We start from the raw sequence: 23,319 nt of genomic DNA, 5'->3' as shown, positions 1-23,319 counted from the left end.
ATATTAATTTCTCTTTCACTATCGTAGCCTCTTTTACGGTAATTCTCTTTTAATGTTAACTAAGTAACCGTTTTCCATTTACATTTATATCTACTTTTCTTTTACCTTTTACAATTTGCTTTATTTTTTTTGTAGGGAGTCAATCTGTTTCTCTCCTTTTCCCTGTCACGACTCTACACTTCAGGTATAAGTCTTCCATCTTGCAGACTCCTTACGTTCTTATGTTCTTGTGTTCTTAAATATGTCAGGCCGGTCTGTTGTAGTCTCCACAGGTCCTTCCTCTCCTCTGCTCTGCCACACAGTCCCAACACCTTTCTCTTCCTCTCATATGTGAGCTGGTAACTTAGGAGAGGAAAATATAGGTGTTGGGACTGTCAACAGCTGAGGAAGAAATTACAGCCGGAGTAACACTCAAACGAACTCGACAATTTGGTTTCACTATAGTTCTGTGTAATTCTAATGGCGTCTCCTTTTCCTCCTTTTCAGTAACTTCCTTATTTCTTTATTTAGTTTTTCTTTAATCTATTTTCTTCTCGTGATAATTTGTTTTCTCCTTTCCTGTCACGGCTCTACTCATTTCAAGTCAATTCCGTTTTTAATGCTAATGGGACCACCGTTTCCTCCTCCCTCCTCTCGCACGGCATTCATGAGGTCGCGGCGACGTCTAAATAGCTGACGGCGCGGCTAACGCATATATTTGGCACGGAGTTAATAACTTTCTCATGACTAATTAGTCTTTATGTAAATTTTTGTGTTGATTAGTTTTGCCATTAATTTGGAGAACAACTTATTTTTTTACTTAGATTTATTGCAGAGTTACTTCTAATCGAAATAAAAGTAATCATGTAAACATTTTCATAAGCTATATAATATTTTTGGTGAGTGCTTTATAATATTTCACAGCCATATAATATTTTTTCTTGTGCTTTATAATATTTCACAAGCCATATACTATTTTGGTTGCTCTATATGTTCAGAATTATTTTGTCCTCACTGATTCTGTAGGAGACAACCTGAGTGCAGGAGACAAGGGGCCGCCCACGTAACTCATAGCTGGGACAAGTCGATCGATCCTGCCGGGAGGGACTTGGGCCGGATAGGGAGCTGCGTGGGAGCTTGTTCAGGGAGATCTTCGGGAGTGAGGCAGAGAATGAGTAAAGCGACGCGCCTCAGGTGTATGCTCCCCATTGGTGCATTAATCCTCACAGTATAATAGTTAAGGGTTATCAAACGTGCTACAAGTTACGACCTATTATGGGTTGTAAGATCTAGTGTTGTGTTGGTTTAGCTATTACAGAAGCAAAAGTACGAGAAGCATATTTTAAGCCTTCACTAAAGTATGTAAAATTAATGTAGTTTACTTTTGGTCATGTCAAGTAAAAGTATAAAAAAAACACATTTACAGAGTCTTCAGTAAAAGTCGTAAAATTCCGTTCAGATTACTTTGGTCTCTCAGATAAAAGTACACCAAACATATTTACAAAGTCTTCAGTAAAAGTCGTAAAATTCCGTTCAGATTACTTTGGTCTCTTCAAATAAAAAATGCAAACACATTTACAAAGTCTTCAACAAAACGTAGAATTCCAAATAAAATTCCGTTAGATTTCTTTGCTCTTGTCAAGAATTACAAATATCAAGAAACATCTGGAAAGCCCCACTAAGCAACGTATAACAATCATATTTTTTAGCCTCCACTAAAGACTAAATAACATTCCGTTCAGATTACATTGGTCTCGTCAAATAAAACAAAATAGAAAAAGTCTGACCAGAGTTACTAAATCGAACTCCATTAGAATTCAAGTCTCCAGGTGCGGGAATTCCTCTGGTCCGTGCAGGTATTGACCGGCTCCACACTTAATTGGATGTTAGTTATTTTCCGCAGCCTCACTCTTTCTACCAGGCAGGATTGGCCAGATCTTGAGCTGGTTCTGTTTTAATTTCCCGGCTTTGCTTCACTTTACTTGCTGGCGCTGTTGTGTTGTCGGCAAGAGCTGCGTTGTGTTTGTTACGGCAGAAAGGACTCGGAATTTTGTGCAAGAATATTTTCCGCTTCGGTTTCTCACCCATTTAGTAAGGATAAAGTATACATTTTTACTTCATTTTTTTTCCATTGGGCTTTAGCTCCAGTAGGCTTTCATGATGTGGCCTTGCGATCTGCCCTAGCAAGTTAGTGGCGCAGGAAGTGTTTTTAGTGGCGCCATTCTTGCTCTTTTTCTCCTCTCTGTAACTGCCTTCTCAACTGCAGTGGTAGCGTCATCATATATAAGGGCTGGATGACTCTATATCTCCGTTGACTCCTGTTGCATGATTCTCCGTTCTTGGTCGTCGTGACTTAAATCTCTGCTATTTTCTGCTTTGTTTCTTTCATCCTTCATGCCCTGTGTCTTACGTGTGTCGGGGTTATAAACTTCCTGGCTTATAACATTTGTATTCTCACGGCTTTCCTTATTCCACGGTGCGATAATGATCAAATAAACTGATTTGCAGTACGTTTGAGAAAATAAGATTACTGTAACGTCGGTTTTACAGAGATTATCGAAACATCGCTTTTATAGAGATTATCGTATCACTTTCTACATTATCATAACATCACTTTCTATAGAGATTACGTAACGTCACTTTTCTATAGAGATTATCGTAACGTCACTTTCTTTCAGAGATTATCGTAACGTCACTTTCTATAGAGATTATCGGCGTCACAGAGATTATCGTAACGTCACTTATATAAGTTATCGTAACGTCACTTTCTATAGTGATTATCGTAACGTCACTTTCTATAGAGATTATCGTAACATCACTTTCTATACATTATCGTAACATCACTTTCTATAAGAGATTACCGTAACGCCACTTTCTATAAAGTTATCATTATCGTAACGTCACTTTCTATAGAGATTATCGTAACGTCACTTTCTATAAGTTATCGTAACGTCACTTTCTATAAGATTACGGTAACGTCACTTTCTATAAATTATTAACGTCACTTTTATAGAATTATCGTAACATCACTTTCTATAGAGGTTATCGTAACGTCACTTTTTAGACAGATTATCGTAACGTCACTTTCTATAGAATTTATCGTAACGTCACTTTCTATAGGGATTATCGTAATTTCACTCTTCACATTAATGACCGTGGTGTTAATTAAGCCCGTAATACACTCTTTGGTTACCTGTGCAAATAAGGTCGTTAATCAGGGTAATTAGTGGACCCATAGTACCTGTGCATTAACCTAACCAGGTAATGACACTCTACAGGGGGTTGGATGCTGTGCTGGGAGAGGTGGAGGTGATCCTAACTATTGCCTAGGGGGGGGGGGGGTTGGTGAGGGAGGGGGGCTGGAGTGTGTGTGTGTGTGTGTGTGTGTGTGTGTGTGTGTGTGTGTTTGTGGTGTTTTTTTTTTTTTTTTTTGTATGTGTGTTTGTTTATAGTTAGGGTGTGTGTGTCTGGCTGTGTGTTTGTGTGTGTGTGTGTGTGTGTGTGTGTGTGTGTGTGTGTGTGTGTGTGTGTGTGTGTGCTCGCTAGTAAAAAAATATATATTCCAATTTCCTTTCCCATTACAAAAACAACTTAACTTCCTTTTTACAAATATTGGAAAAAAAAATAACGAGGACGCTTTGCTTGCTAAAAGACACAAAAAAGGTCGGCCTTCTATTTTTAACATGGAATTTTTAATCTTTTTTGTAAACATTTTTTCTTCTCGTTCAGTAAAAGGAAATTCTAAATACAGTGACTCGCCCTCTCTCATGATTTTGGGGGATCGTCAATTATTTTCAGGTCCAATTTATACTTTTCTACTGATGAGGGGGAGAGGGGGAGGTAACTGAAGGAAGGGGGGATGAAGGGGGTGGGGGCTAGAAGGAGGGGTGGGAAGGGGGAAGAGCAAAGGAATTAAATTACTCGAACGTTTTCAGCGGAATTGTAAAATAAGTTGATTAGATTCTTTTCAAGCGAGCTCATGCAGGCTATAATTTTTTTTAGGCTGCAATCAGTGTTGTCACTTTGGGAGAAGATAAAAAGAGGCGTTTGCTGTGTGTGTGTGTGTGTGTGTGTGTGAGAGAGAGGAGGGGGCGTGTGTTTGCATGTGTGTGTGGGTGGGTGGGGGTGCGTGTATTTGTGTGTGTGGGTGGGGTGTGTGGGTGTCCGAGGCATCGTCCAGACGGTCAAGCAAACATTCAGGGGCGCTCAGTCACCTAGGGTTAGCGTGTGTATGTCCTTGGCTTTCCTGGAAGTGTGTGAACGTACTCGGACACTCTCAAAGGCCCCAGGTGTGTGGGTGCAAGAATAGTGTTGGTGTGCGCCACGCTGAGGGTTAGCTTTTACATGAGGAAGCCGCTGTGTATTGGAAGTAATAATACAAAGACAATGCGTGTTTTAGGTTACAGGGCGAGGAGGTGAGCGTTTAGAGTCACAGGAAGGGCTGATGTGTGTAGGCGCAAAGGATAGGGCTTGTCTGCGTCTGTGTTGCTTATGTATGGGGAGCCGTTGTGCATTGAAGTATTAAAGTATAAAGACTATGCATGTATATTTAACCATTAAGACTAAAAGACTGTGTATATTAGGTTATGGGTGGGAAGCCGTTGCGTTTTTATGGCATATTATAAAGACTACGTATTATACAGATTTTAAAGACTGTGTGTGTGTGTGTGTGTGTGTGTGTGTGTGTGTGTGTGTGTGTGTGTGTGTGTGTGTGTGTGTGTGTGTGTGTGTTGTGAATGTTTTATGTATCGTGGGAGGGAAGAGAGAACGGTGGTTATGGTGGGTGGTTATTGTTGTATAAATCAAGTAACTGTATTTGGCGCTAATTATAAATTCAGGTGTAAATTTAATATTGCCGTCACTTTATATTCTATTTATACAGCAGTGAGGGCGGGCAACAAAATTTGTAGCCTTGGTATTAAGAAAAAGAGTACATTGAATTTCTGATAATATTCATCAGCTGAGTGAGTGGAAATGCAAGTCCTGAACAACACGAATAGGTAAAGAATAAAATTAACTATTGCAATTTTTTATCTTTTTAGTGGGGAGGATGTAAACAGAATGGCAGAGTTTGTGGACCAGATATAATAAAAGAGTACATTGAATTTCTAATAATATTCATCAACTCACTGGAAATACAAGTCCAAAACAACACGAGCAATTAAGAAATAAGATTAACCACTGTGATTTTTTTTTAGGGTTAAGAAATGGCAGAATTTGTGGCCTTTCTATAAAAAAAAAGTATTTTGAATTTCTAATAATATTCATTAACTCACTGGAAATACAAGTCCAAAACAACACGAACAGTGAAGAAATAAGATTAACCACTGTGATTTTTTTTTACGGGGAGGAGCAAAACATGTAATCTTCAAAATGTAAACCATGTGATGCAATTTAGGTAACTATACTTCTGTTTGTTGAGGATACGGTCGGACAAAAGGCAAGGGAGGCGGGCAGAAGCAGCAGGTAGAGGCGGGTCCATGCGACAACACACGCGAGGGGCAAGTCATGGCGAGAACTGGGCTGAGGTGAGGCGGAGACAGCATGAGGGTAACATCAGGCAAGACAGTGAAGGCGAAGGCGTACAGGAAGACAAGGGCAAGAGAGGAGTAGTACAGACAGGGCCAAGGCTGAGACGGTTCATAGCAAGGCAGAACATGGCAAGGCAATAGAGGCAAGATAGGTAGATGCAAGCTGGATAAGGAAGCGAAGGGAGAGAAAGAGAAAGAATTCAGTAGCAACATACATACGCACATGCAATCACACGCCACACACACACACACATATACAGTCACACCCACACACACACACACACACACACACACACATTCATTCTCTCTCTGTCTGTCTATCTCTCTATTTATCTATTTATATGTCTTTTCATCCCTCTCTCTCTCTCCCTCTCCCTCCCATTCATAATTCATTTTTCGTTTGCATATAATCATGAGACTATATTTTCTTTTCTCTCTCTCTCTGCTAAATAACTGAACAACAAATATATGATACAAAAATATAAACTAAAGCCTGTATTCGTATTTTTTTTTGTTATATTTTATTTGAGAAAGAAAATAAATAAATGGCGGATTTTTTTTTTTTAATATCAATGCTCATTTTTTTGCTTCTACTTTTGCCTGGCTTGAAAATGGTTAGAAGTGAATTGTTTTTTTGTTTGTTTTTGATGTTTTTGATGTTTTTGTTTTTTCAGTTTTTTATCAATATTTTTCTGGCGCTGTGCAAGTTAGAGAGTAAATAGGTAAGAGTTAGCGAGGGCAGTAAGAGAGTAAGTAAGAAGCCGCCACTATAAATACTTGCCTGCGCCATGACGGAGTGGGGCCGAATACCATCCAAGCCCCTCAAGGATGCCTACCGGCGCAATAGGCGAAGACGTAAAAAAATAAAAAGGAGTAAGTAAAAATATCTATAGTAAGAGAATTAAAACTAAATTAAATGGTTTCGAGTTCCTCTTTTCTCTACTGATATATTTCCTTCTTTTTTTATTCCTATTTATCCCTCTTATCTCCACTGTCTCATATATTTTCCTCTCTTGTGCTCTAACTCCTCCTCTCTTTCCCTACTTATTAAGAGTAAGAAAATGAGATCTAAATTTTATGGTTTCAATTCCTTTTTCTCAACTTAATTTATTTTCTTCTTTTTTTTACTCCCATTTCTTCCTCTTATCTCCACTGTCTCATATATTTTCCTCTCTTGTGTTCCTAACTCGTCCTCTCTCTTTCCCTACTCTAGATATTTTATTCCTTTGGGTTCCTAAATTTCCCTCATACTTTCCCTACTTAATCTATTTCTATTATTGTGGTCTTGATTTTCCTCTCATTTTCACTGCTTTTAATATTGTGCTTCTAATAATTTCTCTCACTTTCATAGCTTATTATATTTTCCTCCTCTGTGTTTTTTATTTTTCCTCTCACACTCACTGCGTACTTTTCCTCTTTTCCTCTTTTGGGGTTATTAGTGTGCCCTCTTTTTTTCACTGATTAATCTATTTTCCTCTTTTGCGCTCTACATTTCATTCCAATCCATCTTCCATGTCCTTCCTCCTCTCCTCTCCTCTGATATGTCTTTCCCTCTTTCCTCTCCTTTCCTCTCCTCTCCTCTCTTGTTTTCATGCCCTCTCATTTCCACTGCTTCATAACTTTTCTCTATTATATACCTATTTTTTCCTCTCTCACACACTATCGATCGCCGGTCACTTCACGGACGAGTGTTTTCCTTTATTTTCCCTTCTTCCGTGTCTCGTTATTGAAAGGTTTTTGTATATTTTTTGCACTCATTCCTCTCTTTTATGATATTGGAATTCATTATCGTCAGTATCGGTGTTTCGGCAAGCGCTTCCTTCCTTCCTTCCTTCCTTCCTTTAATAAATAAGTCTGGTGATGGATTGGAAGGGAGACGAGATGGGGATGAAATATAAGCTTGGGGAAAATAACAAGGGAGGCGATTGGAGGAAATTCGTGTAGATAAAGTAACAAGCAATTCATTATCAGTTTCGTAATAATGAGAAAGACTGAAGAAAGACGAGAAGAAATGTTTAATAGATAAGTCTGGTGATGGACTGGAAGGGAGGGAGTCGAGATGGTGATGAAATATATGCTTGGGAAACTAACAAGGAAGGCGATAGGAGGAAATTCATTAGCTAAAGTAACAAGGACTTCATGATCAGCTTCGTAATGATGAGAAAGATTGAAGGAAGACGAGGAGAAGAAAATGATAACAAAGGCGATTGAAAGAAATATGTGAGGCTAAAATAACAAGCAATTCATTATCAGTTTTGTAATAATGAGAAAGATTGAAGGAAGACGAGGAGAAGAATATAATAACTAAGGCGATTGGAAGAAATATGAGGCAAAAATAACACGCAATTCCTTATCAGTTTTGTAATGATGAGAAAGATTGAAGGAAGACGAGGAGAAGAATATAATAACTAAGGCGATTGGAAGAAATATGTGAGGCTAAAATAACACGCAATTCATTATCAGTTTTGTAATAATGAGAAAGATTGAAAGGAGGCGATGAGACAAAATTTGCTTTACCATCATAACAGCAAAGGTGAATTTTTTTTTTTTTACAACAAAGGAGACAGCTCAAGGGCACACAAAAAGGAAACAATAATAAAAAAAAAAGCCCGCTACTCGCTGCTCCTAAATGATGAAATGAAATGAAAAATGAAATGATGAAATAAGCTTGGAGAAAATAAGAAAGAAAGCGATGAAAAAGAAATATGTGTGCGTAAAACAACAAGCAATTTATTATCACCTTTGTAGTAATGTGAAAGATTGAAGGAAGGAGATGAGAAGAAAAAGAAAGTTAGAGAAAAATATAGAAAAAAAAATAAAAATAGCAAAAAAAAAGAAGGAGAATTAGGTTTGGGTAAAATAACGACCAATTCATTATCAGTTTTGTTGTAATGAGAAAGATTGAAGGAAGGAATTGAGAAGAAAAGAAAGTTAGAGAAAAAAAAAGATAAAAATAGCAAAAAAAGAAGGAAAAAGGAGAAACATTGCATGAGAAGGAGAATTAGGTTTGGGTAAAATAACGACCAATTCATTATCACCTTTGTAGTATTGAGAAAGATTGAAGGAAGGAATTGAGAAGAAAAGAAAGTTAGAGAAAAAAAAAGATAAAAATAGCAAAAAAAAAAGGAAAAAGGAGAAACATTGCATGAGAAGGAGAATTAGGTTTGGGTAAAATAACGACCAATTCATTATCAGCTTAGTAGTAATGTGAAAGATTGAAGGAAAGGAGATGAGAAGAAAAGAAAGTTAGAGAAAAAAAAAGATAAAAATAGCAAAAAAAAGAAGGAAAAAGGAGAAACATTGCATGAGAAGGAAAATTAGGTTTGGGTAAAATAACGACCAATTCATTATCAGCTTAGTAGTAATGTGAAAGATTGAAGGAAAGGAGATGAGAAGAAAAGAAAGTTAGAGAAAAATAAAAGAAAAAGATAGGAATAGCAAAAAAAGAAGGAAAAAGGAGAAACATTGCATGAGAAGGAGAATTAGGTTTGGGTAAAATAACGACCAATTCATTATCAGTTTTGTAGTAATGTGAAAGATTGAAGGAAAGGAGATGAGAAGAAAAGAAAGTTAGAGAAAAATAAAAGAAAAAGATAGGAATAGCAAAAAAAGAAGGAAAAAGGAGAAACATTGCATGAGAAGGAAAATTAGGTTTGGGTAAAATAACGACCAATTCATTATCAGCTTAGTAGTAATGTGAAAGATTGAAGGAAAGGAGATGAGAAGAAATATGTTTGGCTAGGATAACAACTCATTCATTATCAAATTTGTAATGATGAGAAAGATTGCAGGAAGGAAGACATGAGTTTGGCAAAAAATAACAACCGATTCGTTATAAATTTGGAATAATGACATCAATTTGTAATAATGAAATGAGAAGGAGGGCGAGGAGAGTAAATCTGTTTGGCAAAAAAAAAAAAAAAAATATTAACAGTTTGAAGCAAGGAAAATATGGCATTGTTGATGTCTTAGCTATGGCTGAATTGATTTGTTTTTTTAGCAATTTCGGAGATATAAATAAACTTTGAAGGAAGGACGTCCGGCAAATTAAATGTAAAAGTCTGGGTATGTAACTCGTATGGGAGAGAGATAGACACATCTGTTAAAGCTAATGCTATTTTTCGTGTTATTTATGAGGCAGATATATATTTTACAAGCGAGGGAGTAAACATATTCTGCAAATGTAATAGCATATATATTTTAATTTACACTAAAGAGACTGACGGCGCCCTCCCTCTATTGTTGACGCTATGCTTTATTTTTTTGGTGATGCTGGAGGAAGAAATGTTTGACAACGACACACACGTTTGTTGATGTTAATAATGGCTTTCGGTAATATTCAAAGTATTATTAGAATTTGAGCAAAAGAAGAATGACACCGCGGAAAGAGAAATAGAGAGGAAGAGAAAAGAAGAGAAGAGAGAAAAGAATCAGAATGCGAAAAATGAGAATGACAATAAGGAAAAGAATAAGAGAGAGAGAGAGAGAGAAAGAAAAAACAAAGATAAAAAAGGAATATGAGACAGAAAGAGAGAATAGAAATAAGCAAAGAGAAACAAAGAAAGATAAAATAATGAAAGAAGAAATACAAAAAAAAGAGAAGGAAATGAAAGAGAATGAGAAAAAGAAAGAAAAATAACACTACTCATAAAATATATATAAAAAACGTCAAAATTCCAGACTCTACACAAGACAAAAAAAAAAAAGGAGTAGAGAATTTCAATAAAGGAAGAAGAGAGAAGAAGAGAAAGAAGAAAGAAACAAAGAAAGAATAAAAAAATGGAATAGCTCACAAATTTTATCTCTCCTCTCGTGTTAAGAACAAAAAGAAAGGAAAAAGATATTCAGGTTGGAGTCGAAAAGTGCAGGAGTTTGTCACATAAGTTCGCCCGTGCTAAGGAGGGGAAGGAAGGAAGAAAAAGAAAGAAAAGAAAAGAAAGATAAAACGAGAAAAAAGGATAAGAAGGAGAAATAAAATAAAATGAACTGGAAATGACGACGAACGAGGAGAGAAAGAAAGAGTAATAGATAAATAGATAGATAGATAGATAGATGAATGAGATAGAGATAGAGATAGAGAGAGAGAGAGAGAGACGGACGTGCATGGATAAAATGAAAAGAGATTAGTGAAAGAGAGGAGAGAAAAGAAAGGATAAAAAGGGAAAAAGAGAACAAGAGAAAAACAACAGAGAACAGGAGAAAGAAAAAATAGAAAAAGAAAAAAAAGAAAAAAGTGAAAAAAGAGATAGATTGAGAGAAAAATACAGCTATATAGACAGAGACAGACGCAGAGAGAGAGAGAGAGAGAGACGGGGGATAAACGAAATAAGAAGAAAGAAGGAGGAGGAGAAAGGGAAGGAAAGAAGGAAGGAAAGGAAAGGAAGGGATAGGAAAGGAAAGGAAGGGGTGACGAAAGGTAAGCGAAGGGAAGGAAAAGGAAGGAAAGGAGAGAAAAGAAAAATAAAGAAAAGAGAACGCAAAATAAAAGGAAAGGAGAAGTAGAAAAAAAACCGAAAGAGAAAAAGATAAAGAAGAAAGGAAATAACAGAATAGAAAAAAAAAAAGAGAAAGGAAGGAGAAGGAAGGAAGGGAAGGGAAGGAAAGGGTCGGAGAAGGCTGGGGCAGGATGTCAATTCAAATTTATTCATGTCTGCAAGTTGAAGAGAGGTGAGGTGGCGCGCTCCCCACTCCTCTGACACTTCACTTTACGGAGGAAGGACAGAAAGGGAGGAGGAAGGGAGGAATTTGGGACGTCTGGCGTTGTTGATGGGTCCTAGTGGGAAGGGTGGGGAGGGGGGAGGCTGAGAGAGAGAGAGAGAGAGAGAGAGAGAGAGAGAGAGAGAGAGAGGGAGAGGAGAGAAAGGAGAGAGAGAGAGAGAGAGACAAGAGAGAGAGAAAAAACAGAGAACAGAGAAAGAGAAGAAAATAGAAAAAGAAAAGAAAAAAGAAAAAAAGTGAAAAAGTGAGAGATTGAGAGAAAAAGACAGAGAGAGAGAGAGAGAGAGAGAGAGAGAGAGAGAGAGAAAACAACCCGAGCAAGCTAACAGAGTATTTAGTTCGGCTAAACTAATCATTGAGCGCCCATTAGCTGCACAGAGTAATGTAATTCAAATTATTTGCGAGATAATGATACTGATGAAAGGATCGGAGGGGGAGGGGATAAAGAGGAGGGGGTAGTGGGGGGACATGGGGGGCGTGGGAGAAGGGGCGGGTGGTAGGGGATGGGTAAGTGGGGGGAGGGAATGGGTGGGAAATCGGAAGGGTGAGAAAGGGAGGAGAGCGCGAGAAGGGAGACAAGGGGATGGTAGGATATGGGTGAAAGGGGGAAGAGCCGATGGGGAAAAAAGGGGAAGGGGAGTGAGGAAAGGGGGAGAGGGGAAGAGGGGTAGGATAATATCTTCACCATTTTGTACGCGCTGTTTGAGCTACGAATACAAATCAGTGCTATGTTAAGTTGGATATCTGACCCATTTTGTACGCATTATTTCAGCTACGAATACAAGCCAATGCAATGTTAAGGTGGATATCTGACCCATTTTGTACGCATTCTTCTAGCCATGAATATTAGTAAAATAATAATTGCCTGATAAGCTATAATACACACACACACACACACACACACACACACACACACACACACACACACACACACACACACACACACACACACACAAAAGAATAAAGAGGAAGTAAATTGAAATAAAAAAACATTCCATTTAACTATATACTTCCTTTTCTTTCTCCTTCATTTTCTTCTCTCTCCCTCTCCTCTCTCCTCTCTTTATCATTCTCTATCCTTCTCCTTCCTTATTTACCTTCTATCTCCCGTACACTTTCTTCACTTTTCCTTTCCTTTCTTTTCCTTCTTTCTCTCCTCTCTTCCTCTGTGCCCTCTCTCTTTTTCTATCTTTTTCACTCCTTTTCTCTCTCTTCCGCTCTCTCTTCTCCTCTCTTACTCTCTTCGTCTTACTCTTCATCTCTTCCTTCTCCTCTCTCTTCTACTTTTTTACTCTCTCTCTCTCTTTCTCCTCCTTCTCCTTCCTTCCATCTCCCTTCATTCATTCCTCTCTCTCCTCTCTTCTCATTTTAACTCCTTACTCTTTACTCTTCTCTTTTCTCTTCCTCTCTTTCTAATCCTCCCTCCTTCCTCTTTCCTCCATCTCCCTTCATTTTCTCCTCTCTCCTCTCTTCTACTTCCTTCTCTCCTTCTCTCTTCCTCTCCTTCCTCTCCCTCTTCCTCTCCTTCACCTTCATCCTTCTTCTCTGTTTTCTCTCCTCTCTTTCTACATTCCTCCATTCTCTTCTCTCTTTCCTCTCCTCCTTTTCTTCTTCCTTCATGCCTTTCTCCTTCCCCATCAGCTTCCTTTCTATCCTCTCCTCCTTTCCTTCTTCCTTCATGGCTTTCTTCTTTCCCCATCAGCCTCCTTTCTCTCCTCTCTTCTTCCCTTTCTCTCCTTTCGTCCTTTTCTTCATCCTTCATGGGTCTCTCCTTCCCCATCAGCCTCCCTCCCATCCCTCTTCAACCCCCCGTGATGAGAACAAGCAAGGGCCAAGTCTAACCTTTTGTCATAGGTGGCGTAGGAAGCCCCAACACTCGCCTGACTCCTGGCCTCACGGCTCCCCAGGAAACCATTCACACTACAGCCAGGAAGAGAAGGGGAGAAGCGTTAACCAGGCAAGGTGTGTGTGGGGGTGGGGGGGCTTGTGTGTGGGTGTTGTGTGTGGGGTAAGGAGGGGAGCTGTGTGGGTAGGGAGGGGTTATTTTTTTGTCTTATAATCTAACCAATTTTTTGACCCTGCTTTTTTTTTGGCTAAACTTCCTTCGATTTTCCGTTCTCTATGTTTGTTTGTTGTCTAGTTTCCCTCTTTTCCTTGTTTTCCTACCTCCCATTCTCTCTGTTTTTTGTATTCCTTTCGTCTCTTATTCTACGTGTTCTGTCTCCTCTAATCAACTTATTTTGTCTACTTTTTCTTGTCTATCTTTCTCTTCGTTTTTCCTTTCTCTATGTTTGTTTGTTATCTAGTTTCCCCCTTTGCTTGTTTTCCTACCTTCCATTCTCTCTGTTTCTTTTATTCTTTTCGTCCTGTATTCTACGTGTTCTGTCTCCTCCAATCAGCTTGTTTTGTCTACTTTTTCTTGTCTATCTTTCTCTTCGTTTTTCCTTTCTCTATGTTTGTTTGTTATCTAGTTTCCCCCTTTGCTTGTTTTCCTGCCTCCCATTCTCTCTGTTTCTTTTATTATTTTCTTCTCGTTTAATCAACTTTTTTGTGTATTTTTCTTGCCTACGTTCCTCTTCGTTTATTCCTTTCTCTTTCTTTCCTCGTGTCTTCTACTTCTCCCCTCGCTTGTTCTCCTATATCTCTTTCTGGTTCTTTTCTTTCCTCCCCTTCTATTGTTTTCTCTCTCCCTTCTTTTCCCTTCTCTCTTTTCCTTTTCTTATTTTCCTTCCTAATTCTACTTTCCCTTCTAATTTCTTCCTTCTCTTTCTTCTTTCTTTCCTAACTTCCTCATTTTTTCTCTCTCCCTTCTTTTCCCTTTTCTCTTTTTCCTTTTCTTATTTTCCTTCCTAATTCTACCTTCCCTGCTAATTTCTTCCTTCTCTTTCTGGTTCTTGTCTTTCCTCCCCTTCTATTTTTTTCTCTCTCCTTCTTTTCCTTCTCTTTTTCTTTTTCGTATTTTCCTTCCTAATTCTACTTTCCCTTCTAATTTCTTCCTTCTCTTTCTCCTTTCTTTCCTACCTTCCTCATTTTTTCTCTCTCCCTTCTTTTCCCTTCCCTCTTTTTCCTTTTCTTATTTTCCTTCCTAATTCTACCTTCCCTTCTAATTTCTTCCTTCTCTTTCTGTTTCTTTTCTTTCCTCCCCTTCTATTGTTTTCTCTCTCCCTTCTTTTCCCTTCCCTCTTTTTCCTTTTCTTATTTTCCTTCCTAATTCTACCTTCCCTTCTAATTTCTTCTTTCCCTTTCTTTTTCTTTCCTACCTTCCCAATTTTTTCTCTCCCCCTTCTTTTCCCTTTTCTCTTTGTCATTTTCTTATTTTCCCTCCTAATTCTACTTTCCCTTCTAATTTCTTCCTTCTCTTTCTTCTTTCTTTCCTAACTTCCTCATTTTTTCTCTCTCCCTTCTTTTCCCTTTTCTCTTTTTCCTTTTCTTATTTTCCTTCCTAATTCTAACTTCCCTTCTAATTTCTTCTTTCTCTTTCTTCTTTCTTTCCTACTTTCCCCATGTTTTCTCTCTCCCTTTTTACCTCACTGCCTTTACTAATCTTTTATTACCCTAATATCTTTCCCTACTTCCCTTATTTTCTCTCTTTTCTACCTCATTTTCCTTCCTTCCTCTACTTTTCTCCATATAGTTTTTTTTCTATTTACTCTCCTATTTCTTTCTCTATCTCTCTTTACTCGGTCACTCTCTTCTTCTTTTTTACTTTAATGCTTTTTCTTCCTCTACTTTCTTTTCCTCCTTTTTTTATTTCTTTCTTCCATCCTCTGTTATTTTTCTCTTCCCTTTTTTAATATTCTATAATTTTCTACCTTTTTCCTATCTTCATTATTGCTATTTTTCTCCCCTTTTTGGTTTTTCCTTTTTTTCTGCCTATCTTCCGCTTCTTTGTATTTTCCATCTTCTATTTTTTCTGACACTTTCTATTTCTTTCCCTTTTATCTTTTCTGTGTGTCTCCATCTTCCCCTCCTACTCTTTTTTTCTTTGTTCTTTTTCTGCCTTTCTACTTTTCGTTCTTTTTTTCTCTGTCTCCCTCTTCTGTTCCTCCCTTCCTTTCTCGCTGTTTCCTCTTCTGTTGCTCAAATTTCTCTCTCCCTCTCTTCTCCTCTTTTTACGTTTTTATTTTCTTTGTCTGTCTCCCTCTCTTTATTTTTTTTACTCCCTTAACTTTCTATCTCTACTTTCTCTCTCCGAATTTTTTCTTTGATTGTTTCTCTCTCTCCTTTCTTTTTTTGGGGGGGTCATTCTTCTCATCTTTTTTCTCCGTCTACTTCATTCACTCGTTCCCTTTCATTTCTTGTCATCCTTTCCCGTTTCCTTCCCTTCCTCCTTCCCTTCCTTTCCCTGTCTTAACCTAGTAATCGTATCTTCCTCCTATCTTCTCCTTTCCTTCGTCTCCTTCCTCCCTTTCTCTCCCTATTTTCTTCCTGCTTTTCTTCTTTTCAATGTCCCTTTCTCCCTTCTCTTCTCCTAACCTCCCTACCTCCTCTCCCTGTTCCCCACCTGACATATCTATCTTCCTGCTTTCCTTCTTTTCCATGCCGCTTCTCCTAATCTCCCTACCTCCCTTTCTCTTTCCCTGTTCCACCCTTATACTGAGCACACTGCAGGGTCAACACACATGCAGATAAGCTGACACACAGAAGCTTAGTAAATGGGTGGTGTGAGGTTAGGTTAGGTTAGGTTAGTGTGTGTAAGTTTGGGGCTTGTCTGGGATTAGGCTTCTTGCAGTAAAGGGATAACAGCGGCCAAATAAGTACAGTTAGATTAGTTGGTTATTTGTTAGGTTGGTTAGATTAGTGGTTACATTCATGGGCTCATCTATAATGTTTTCTCGTAATGATAGCAGTTCATGATACTTGTTTTTTTACTACTACGGAGACAAGGAAAATAGTTTGTTACGGTGATTCTGAATATAATACAATGCTCGCTCTTATATCTAGACTACATTAGGTTAATATTAGCTTTGACCTCACCTAAAGTGTATTGTGATAGATGTTCATGATAATCGTGTTTAATATCGATACAATGTTTTTTTTTAACGTAGAATCAACTTGATTTAGATAGTGTTCATGTACTGATACTATTTTAAAGACTTTCCTTAAATAATAACTTCATATATTGAGAGTAAGTCTAGAGTGTATTCTCCTGATGATTGAAGTTTACTCGCTAAGGTGATTGACTTCATCCATTGTTTACACTGACCTTATCTATGGCTGTAACTGACCTTATCTATGGCTCACACTGACCTTATCTATGGCTCACACTGACCTTATCTATGGCTCACACTGACCTTATCTATGGCTCACACTGACCTTATCTATGGCTCATACTGACCTTATCTATGGCTGTAACTGACCTATTCTATGGCTCACACTGACCTTATCTATGGCTCATACTGACCTTATCTATGGCTGTAACTGACCTTATCTATGGCTCACACTGACCTTATCAATGGCTCACACTGACCTTATCTATGGCTGTAACTGACCTTATCTATGGCTGTAACTGACCTTATCTATGGCTCACACTGACCTTATCTATGGCTGTAACTGACCTTATCTATGGCTCACACTGACCTTATCTATGGCTCATACTGACCTTATCTATAACACTGACCTTATCTATGGCTCACACTGACCTTATCAATGGCTCACACTGACCTTATCTATGGCTGTAACTGACCTTATCTATGGCTGTAACTGACCTTATCAATGGCTCATACTGACCTTATCTATGGCTGTAACTGACCTTATCTATGGCTGTAACTGACCTTATCAATGGCTCATACTGACCTTATCTATGGCTATAACTAACCTTATCTATGGCTCACACTGACCTTATCTATGGCTCACACTGACCTGATCTATGGCTGTAACTGACCTTATCTATGGCTCACACTGACCTTATCTATGGCTCACACTGACCTGATCTATGGCTGTAACTGACCTTATCTATGGCTCACACTGACCTTGGGCCTGGCTTGTCTACTCATGGTTTCTGCGTCTGGTTTACTGAATACGACAACATGAATGAAACTAATGTACTCTACGGTTTACAATACGGTTACTTTGCTCTCTACGACAATAGCTACTACTGAAGGGAGATAATACGATTTTTTTACACGGTTAATTTACCCGCTACGATAATCACTACTTGACTAATTTTTGGTCTACGCTAAGAGGGGGTATTAACAGTTTTTCTAGGGCTGGTTTACTTTCTACAATACCAAATATCTCACTCATTTCAGGTTGACATCACTGAGGAAATTCGTACATGTTTACCCAAACCTTCTAGATACTTTACTCACTACGACAGGGAACATCTAACTAGCTTCTGGTTTACACTGAAGAAGGATAATAACAGTTTTTCTAGGGCTGGTTTACTTTCTACAATACCGAATATCTCACTCATTTCAGGTTTACACTACTGAGGAAATTCTTTTGTGTTTACCCAGACTTTCTAGATACTTTACTCACACAAGACAAGGAACATCTAACTAGCTTCTGGTTTACACTGAGGGGGATAATAACAACTCTTCTACAGAGGTTAGTTTACTCACTAGAACATTGGCTACCCAACTAATTCATGGTTTGCTCTGTATTGAAGTAGAGGTAACCATTCGACTCCCATACTGTTCTTACTTTACTCATTACAACAGCGGTCATGTGTAGTTTCGGCTTTTCTATGGTTAGTTTACTCGCTAGAACATTGACTACCAAACTAATTCACGGTGTGCGCTGTATTGAAGTAGAGGTAACTATTCGTCTCCTGTACTGTTCTTACTTTACTCATTACAACAACGATCATGTGAAGTCTCAGGTTTGCACGGTACATAGGCTATGATAACCTCAATTTATATGTACGCTATTATTTTTTTTTTATCAAAGGAAGCAGTTCAAGGGCAAAGCAAAATAAACCATCAAGGCAGAACAATAAAGCCCACTAATCACTGCCCCTATAGAAAGAGTTAGAGGAGTGACCAAGAGAGGTGTCAATTTCGGGTGGAGAGTTAGTTTGATAGGAATGATAACTCTCCTACTTGTCTCTGTTTTACGCGCTAAGACAACACGTATTTGACTAATTTTCTGGGTTCACGCTGCACCTGGACAATGATGACCTCTCTTTTGGCCACTCTCCTGTCTTTTATGGGAGCGGCGAGTAGCAGGCTTTTTTTTTAGTACTCTTTTTGTTGTCCTTGAGCCGTTTTCTTTGCTGCAAAAACAAATCGCTCTATAGTTATTTTAATCGGAATAATATCAGGAAACGTTTTGCTAATTTCCAAGATAGCCAGAGCATAATAACGATATATATTTGTGGTTACTTTACTCGGAATAATAAATGAAAATAATAAACATCTAACTCGCTTCCAGGACAGACAGAGAAAAAGGACATACAGAGAATGGCCGAATCATTTCCTATTAATTTCAACGAAGATTTACCGCGGACACTCCAAAGGTTCGTTTACTCGGAATAAGAACAGCGAACATCGAGCTCACTCCTAAGACAGACCGACAAAAGGAAAAAGAATGCTCGAATCATTTCCAACACTCAACACTCCTCTCTTCGTAACGCTCAACGCAGATTCACCGAAAGAAACTGTCCCAAAAGGAATATTAACGATGTTTTTACGTGGAGTGACAGTAGCTAGACAAGTTCATTTAACGCTAACAACGGCACATACGTTACCAGACTCGCCCTAATTTACCCAACTCGCCTCGCCCACAAACATAAGTAGTGGAGATACTAACACACACACCCACACTCACACACACACAAACAGGACTAGTCTATTGGGGCCATAAATCTCCCATTGTTATGAGCTGTCCCCCGCTAGAGAGGGGTACAAGGCTGTTGCTACGAGAGGTATTAACCGCTGGCGTGTTAGGGGAGGAAGAGGTAGTGTAGGGTGGCTGGTAATGGAGTTCTAAGATAGGTACGTTTAGTTTAGGGAAAAGAATCTAGCGGGGTATAAAGCATTAGTATGGGTACGTTTGTTGTTGGGAGAGAGGAGCTTGGGGTACGACGGGTGGTGGAGGAGTGCTGACAAGGGTACGTTCAGTGTAGAGACAAGGAGAGCTTTGGGTGATGGCGTGCAAAGATGGGAACGTTTGTTGTAAAGAGAAGGATAAGGAGTAAGTTATGTCATACGTATATATTTCTCAACTAATCTTTGCGCTCAATTCACCTTCGCTCTAATCCTTCTTAACCCGATAGCTGCGGGGAACATGTATCTTAAAGGTCCCTCTAAGCGAATTAATGAGAAAAATCATCACTCACGCAAACTATTTCATAATATATAGTACCAATGCATTTGTGATCAGTTTGTGCATCATCTATTTGGGGGGTTTATATCATGGTAAAAATTTGGCCCATCGCTGGTACACGGTAAAACCACAAATTTGGCCCGTCGCTGTTACCGGGTTAAACTCTTAATTTCAAGGCATGCTAATAATATTGTTTTATATACGTAATACTTTCTGACCTCACACACACAAAACTTCATCCTCTGAAATTTATTTACGTAAAAGAGGATAGCATTTTGTATGTATCATGGTAACCTTTTCTTTATATATGACACACCATTTTCTCTAAAAGCTAAAAATGTGGTACCATAACAAGAACTTCTCATTTCAAGACATGTAATAGTTTTGTATTTATATTGTGGTAACTTCTGCCCTCATATACGTGTACAAATCCTTATGCTCTACAAGGTATAGAAGAACAGCATAGGAATCAACAGTGTAAGGGCGAGGGTATTTCAACGTTTTGTATATATATATATTGTGGTAACTTCTGCCCTTATATACGTGTACAAATCCTTATGCTCTACAAGGTATAAAAGAACAGCGTAGGAAGCAACAGTGTAAAGGCGAAAGTTTTTCAACGATTCGCCGAAAAGGGAAGGTAGAGGGAAAACTATTTATCTACTTGGTATTTTAACTTTTTATTTATTTATATGGTAATCTTTTAATACCTAGTAGAGGAGAAAATTATTTATCAGCTTCGTATTTTAACTTTTTTTTATTTATATGGTAACCTTTTAATACCTAGTTATTTCCACTTTTTTATTTATATGGTAACCTTTTAATACCTAGTAGAGGAGAAAATGATTTATCTACTGCGTATTTTCATTTTATTTATTTATATGGTAACCTTTTAATACCTAGTAGAGGAGAAAATTATTTATCAGCTTCGTATATACGTAATACTTTCTGACCTCACACACACTAAACTTCATCCTCTGAAATTTATATACGTAAGAGAGAATAGCATTTTGTATGTATCATGGTAACCTTTTCTTTATGTATGACACACCATTTTCTCTAAAAGATAAAAATGTGGTAGCGTAACAAGAACTTCTCATTTCAAGACATATAATAGTTTTGTATCTATCTATCTATCTATATCTATCTATCTATCTATCTATCTATCTATCTATCTATCTATCTATCTATCTATCTATCTATATATATATATATATATATATATATATATATATATATATATATATATATATATATATATATATTTATATCTATATATATATATATATATATATATATATATATATATATATATATATATATATATATATATATATATATATATATATATATATATATATATATATATATATATATATATATATATATATATATATATATATATATATATATATATATATATATATATATATATATATATATATATATATATATATATATATATATATATTTATTTTGTGTAAGTTCCTCAATATACGTATAAGAGATCATGTGCCTGCAAGGTATAAAAGAACAGCGTAAGAATCAATAGCCCAAAGGCGAAAGTATTTCAACGATGCGCTTAAAAGGAAGGTGCTGCGTTTCCAAAAGCGAATATACGAAGTAAATAAATAGTTTTCTTCTCAACAAAGTATTAAAATGATAGTACAAGAATCATAAGTGCGAACGCGAGAGTATTTCAAAGATTGACCGACGAGAACTACGAAGAAGTGAAGTTCCAGCGTTTTGGAAAGTGAAAATACGATGTATATAAATAGTTTTCTTCTCCACAATGCACTAAAATGATAACATATGAATCATAAGTGTGAACGCGAGAGCATTTCAAAGATTGCCTGACGAGAACTACGTAGAAGTGAATTTCCAGCGTTTCTAAAAGTTAAAAATACGAAGCAGATAAATAGTTTTCTTCTCCACAAGGATTTAAAATGATAGCACAAAAATCATACGTGTGAACGCGAGAGTATTTAAAAAACTGACTGACCAGAACTACGTAGAAGTGAATTTCCAGCGTTTCTAAAAGTGAAAAATACGAAATAGATAAATAGTTTTTTCTTCTACGATGTACTGAAAGGTTAGCACACCAATAAGAAGGTTAAAATACGCAGTAGATTAATAGTTTTCTCCTCTACTAGGTATTAAAAGGTTACCATACCAATCAAAAAGTGAAAATACGCAGTAAATAAATAGTTTTCTCCTCTACTAGGTATTAAAAGGTTACCATACCAATCAAAAAGTGAAAATACGCAGTAAATAAATAGTTTTCTCCTCTACTAGGTATTAAAAAGGTTAGCATATAAATAAAAAAGTGAAAATGCCAAGTAGATAAATAGTTTTTTCCTCCACTAGGTATTAAAAGGTTAGCATATGAATAAAAAAGTTAAAATACGAAGCTGATAAATAGTTTTCTCCTCTACTAGGTATTAAAAGGTTACCATATAAATAAAAAAAAAATACTCAGTAGACAACTAATTTTCTCCTCTACTAGGTATTAAAAGATTAGTATATGAATAAGAAGGTGGAAATACGCAGTAGATAAATAAGTTTCTCCTCTACTAGGTAATAGAAGGTTAGCATATAAATAAAAAAAGTGGAAATGCAAAGCTGATAAATCATTTTGTCCTCTACTAGGTATTAAAAAAGATTAAAAGCATAAGGTTACCATATAAATCATTTTGTCCTCTACTAGGTATTAAAAAAGATTAAAAGCATAAGGTTAGCATATAAATCATTTTGTCCTCTACTAGGTATTAAAAAGGATTAAAAGCATAAGGTTAGCATATACATCATTTTCTCCTCTACTAGGTATTAAAAAGGATTAAAAGCATAAGGTTAGCATATACATCATTTTCTCCTCTACTAGGTATTACAAGGCTAGCATAAGAATCATAAGTGTGAAGACGAAGGTAGTATTGCAACGAGTCCTCTTTAATTGAATTCCCCCCGTTTCCAGAAGTGAAAAATACCAAGTGGATTGATAGGCCTTCAGGGAGAGTTAGTTTACATAGCTACAACACTCCCACGTGGGCCATAAATACAACGCCTTTCACTCCGTCTAAAATATTTTCAACGCAGGGTTTGAAAAATATTGACTGGGGTACAATTTCGTTTTGGCCGGCGAAAAGGGAAATGCTTCGTGTGTGTGTGTGTGTGTGTGTGTGTGTGTGTGTGTGTGTGTGTGTGTGTGTGTGTGTGTGTGTGTGTGTGTGTGCGTGTGTATCTTTGTTTTGTTTTGGTTAGGCTGCGTTAGTGTTAGTTAGTTAGTTAGTCACTTAATTAGAGAGATAGTTAATTAATGTTAGAGTGTGTGTGTGTTAGTGTTATAGTGTGCGTTAGTGTGTTAGTATATGAGTGAGCTAGTATGCTAGTGTACGTTAGTGGGTTAGTGTGTAAGTGTGTTAATGAGTTAGTATGTTAGTGTATGTGAGTGTGTTCGAATGTGTGTGTCATAGAGTGTGTGTGTGGGGGGGGGAGGTTGTTAGTATGTGTGTGTGTGTGTAAGTGTGTTAATGAGTTAGTATGCGTGTATGTGAGTGTGTTCGAATGAGTGTGTGTGTGTGTGTGTGTGTGTGTGTGTGTGTGTGTGTGTGTGTGTGTGTCAATCCCGCTGCGTGTCCGTCGCTCATAATGGAGTCGGCCACACGCTGTTATGGCCTCGTCTGGCGCCATCACCATCAGTCTTTTCCCGCCAGTAATCACATCACTCTCCTTTCTTTCTTTGTGTCCGCGAGACGATTTTCCGGACGTAATGGGAACAATAACAACAGAAAAGATCCTTAATTACTGTGTCTCTCATTATCTGTGT

General features: G+C 37.5%; 1 protein-coding gene across 8 annotated transcripts in view; it reads right to left on the bottom strand.

Annotated features, from left to right (window-relative positions):
- The window catches only part of LOC126981110 (uncharacterized), a 126,307-nt gene that overhangs the window by 36,464 nt on the left and 66,524 nt on the right, over positions 1-23,319 (bottom strand). For 4 of the 8 annotated variants that reach the window (XM_050831815.1, XM_050831816.1, XM_050831818.1 and 1 more), the window contains one exon: positions 13,071-13,148. The exons of the other annotated variants lie outside the window; for them this stretch is intronic. In XM_050831815.1, coding sequence (XP_050687772.1) covers positions 13,071-13,148 — 78 coding nt within the window. The remainder of the gene's footprint in view (positions 1-13,070; positions 13,149-23,319) is intronic. 8 annotated transcript variants of the gene reach the window in all.

Source organism: Eriocheir sinensis, chromosome 46 (genome assembly GCF_024679095.1).
Source record: "Eriocheir sinensis breed Jianghai 21 chromosome 46, ASM2467909v1, whole genome shotgun sequence".
In the NCBI taxonomy this organism is placed as follows: domain Eukaryota; kingdom Metazoa; phylum Arthropoda; class Malacostraca; order Decapoda; family Varunidae; genus Eriocheir; species Eriocheir sinensis.
Note: the sequence above shows the minus strand (reverse complement) of the source record. Positions and strands in the feature narration are given on the sequence as shown.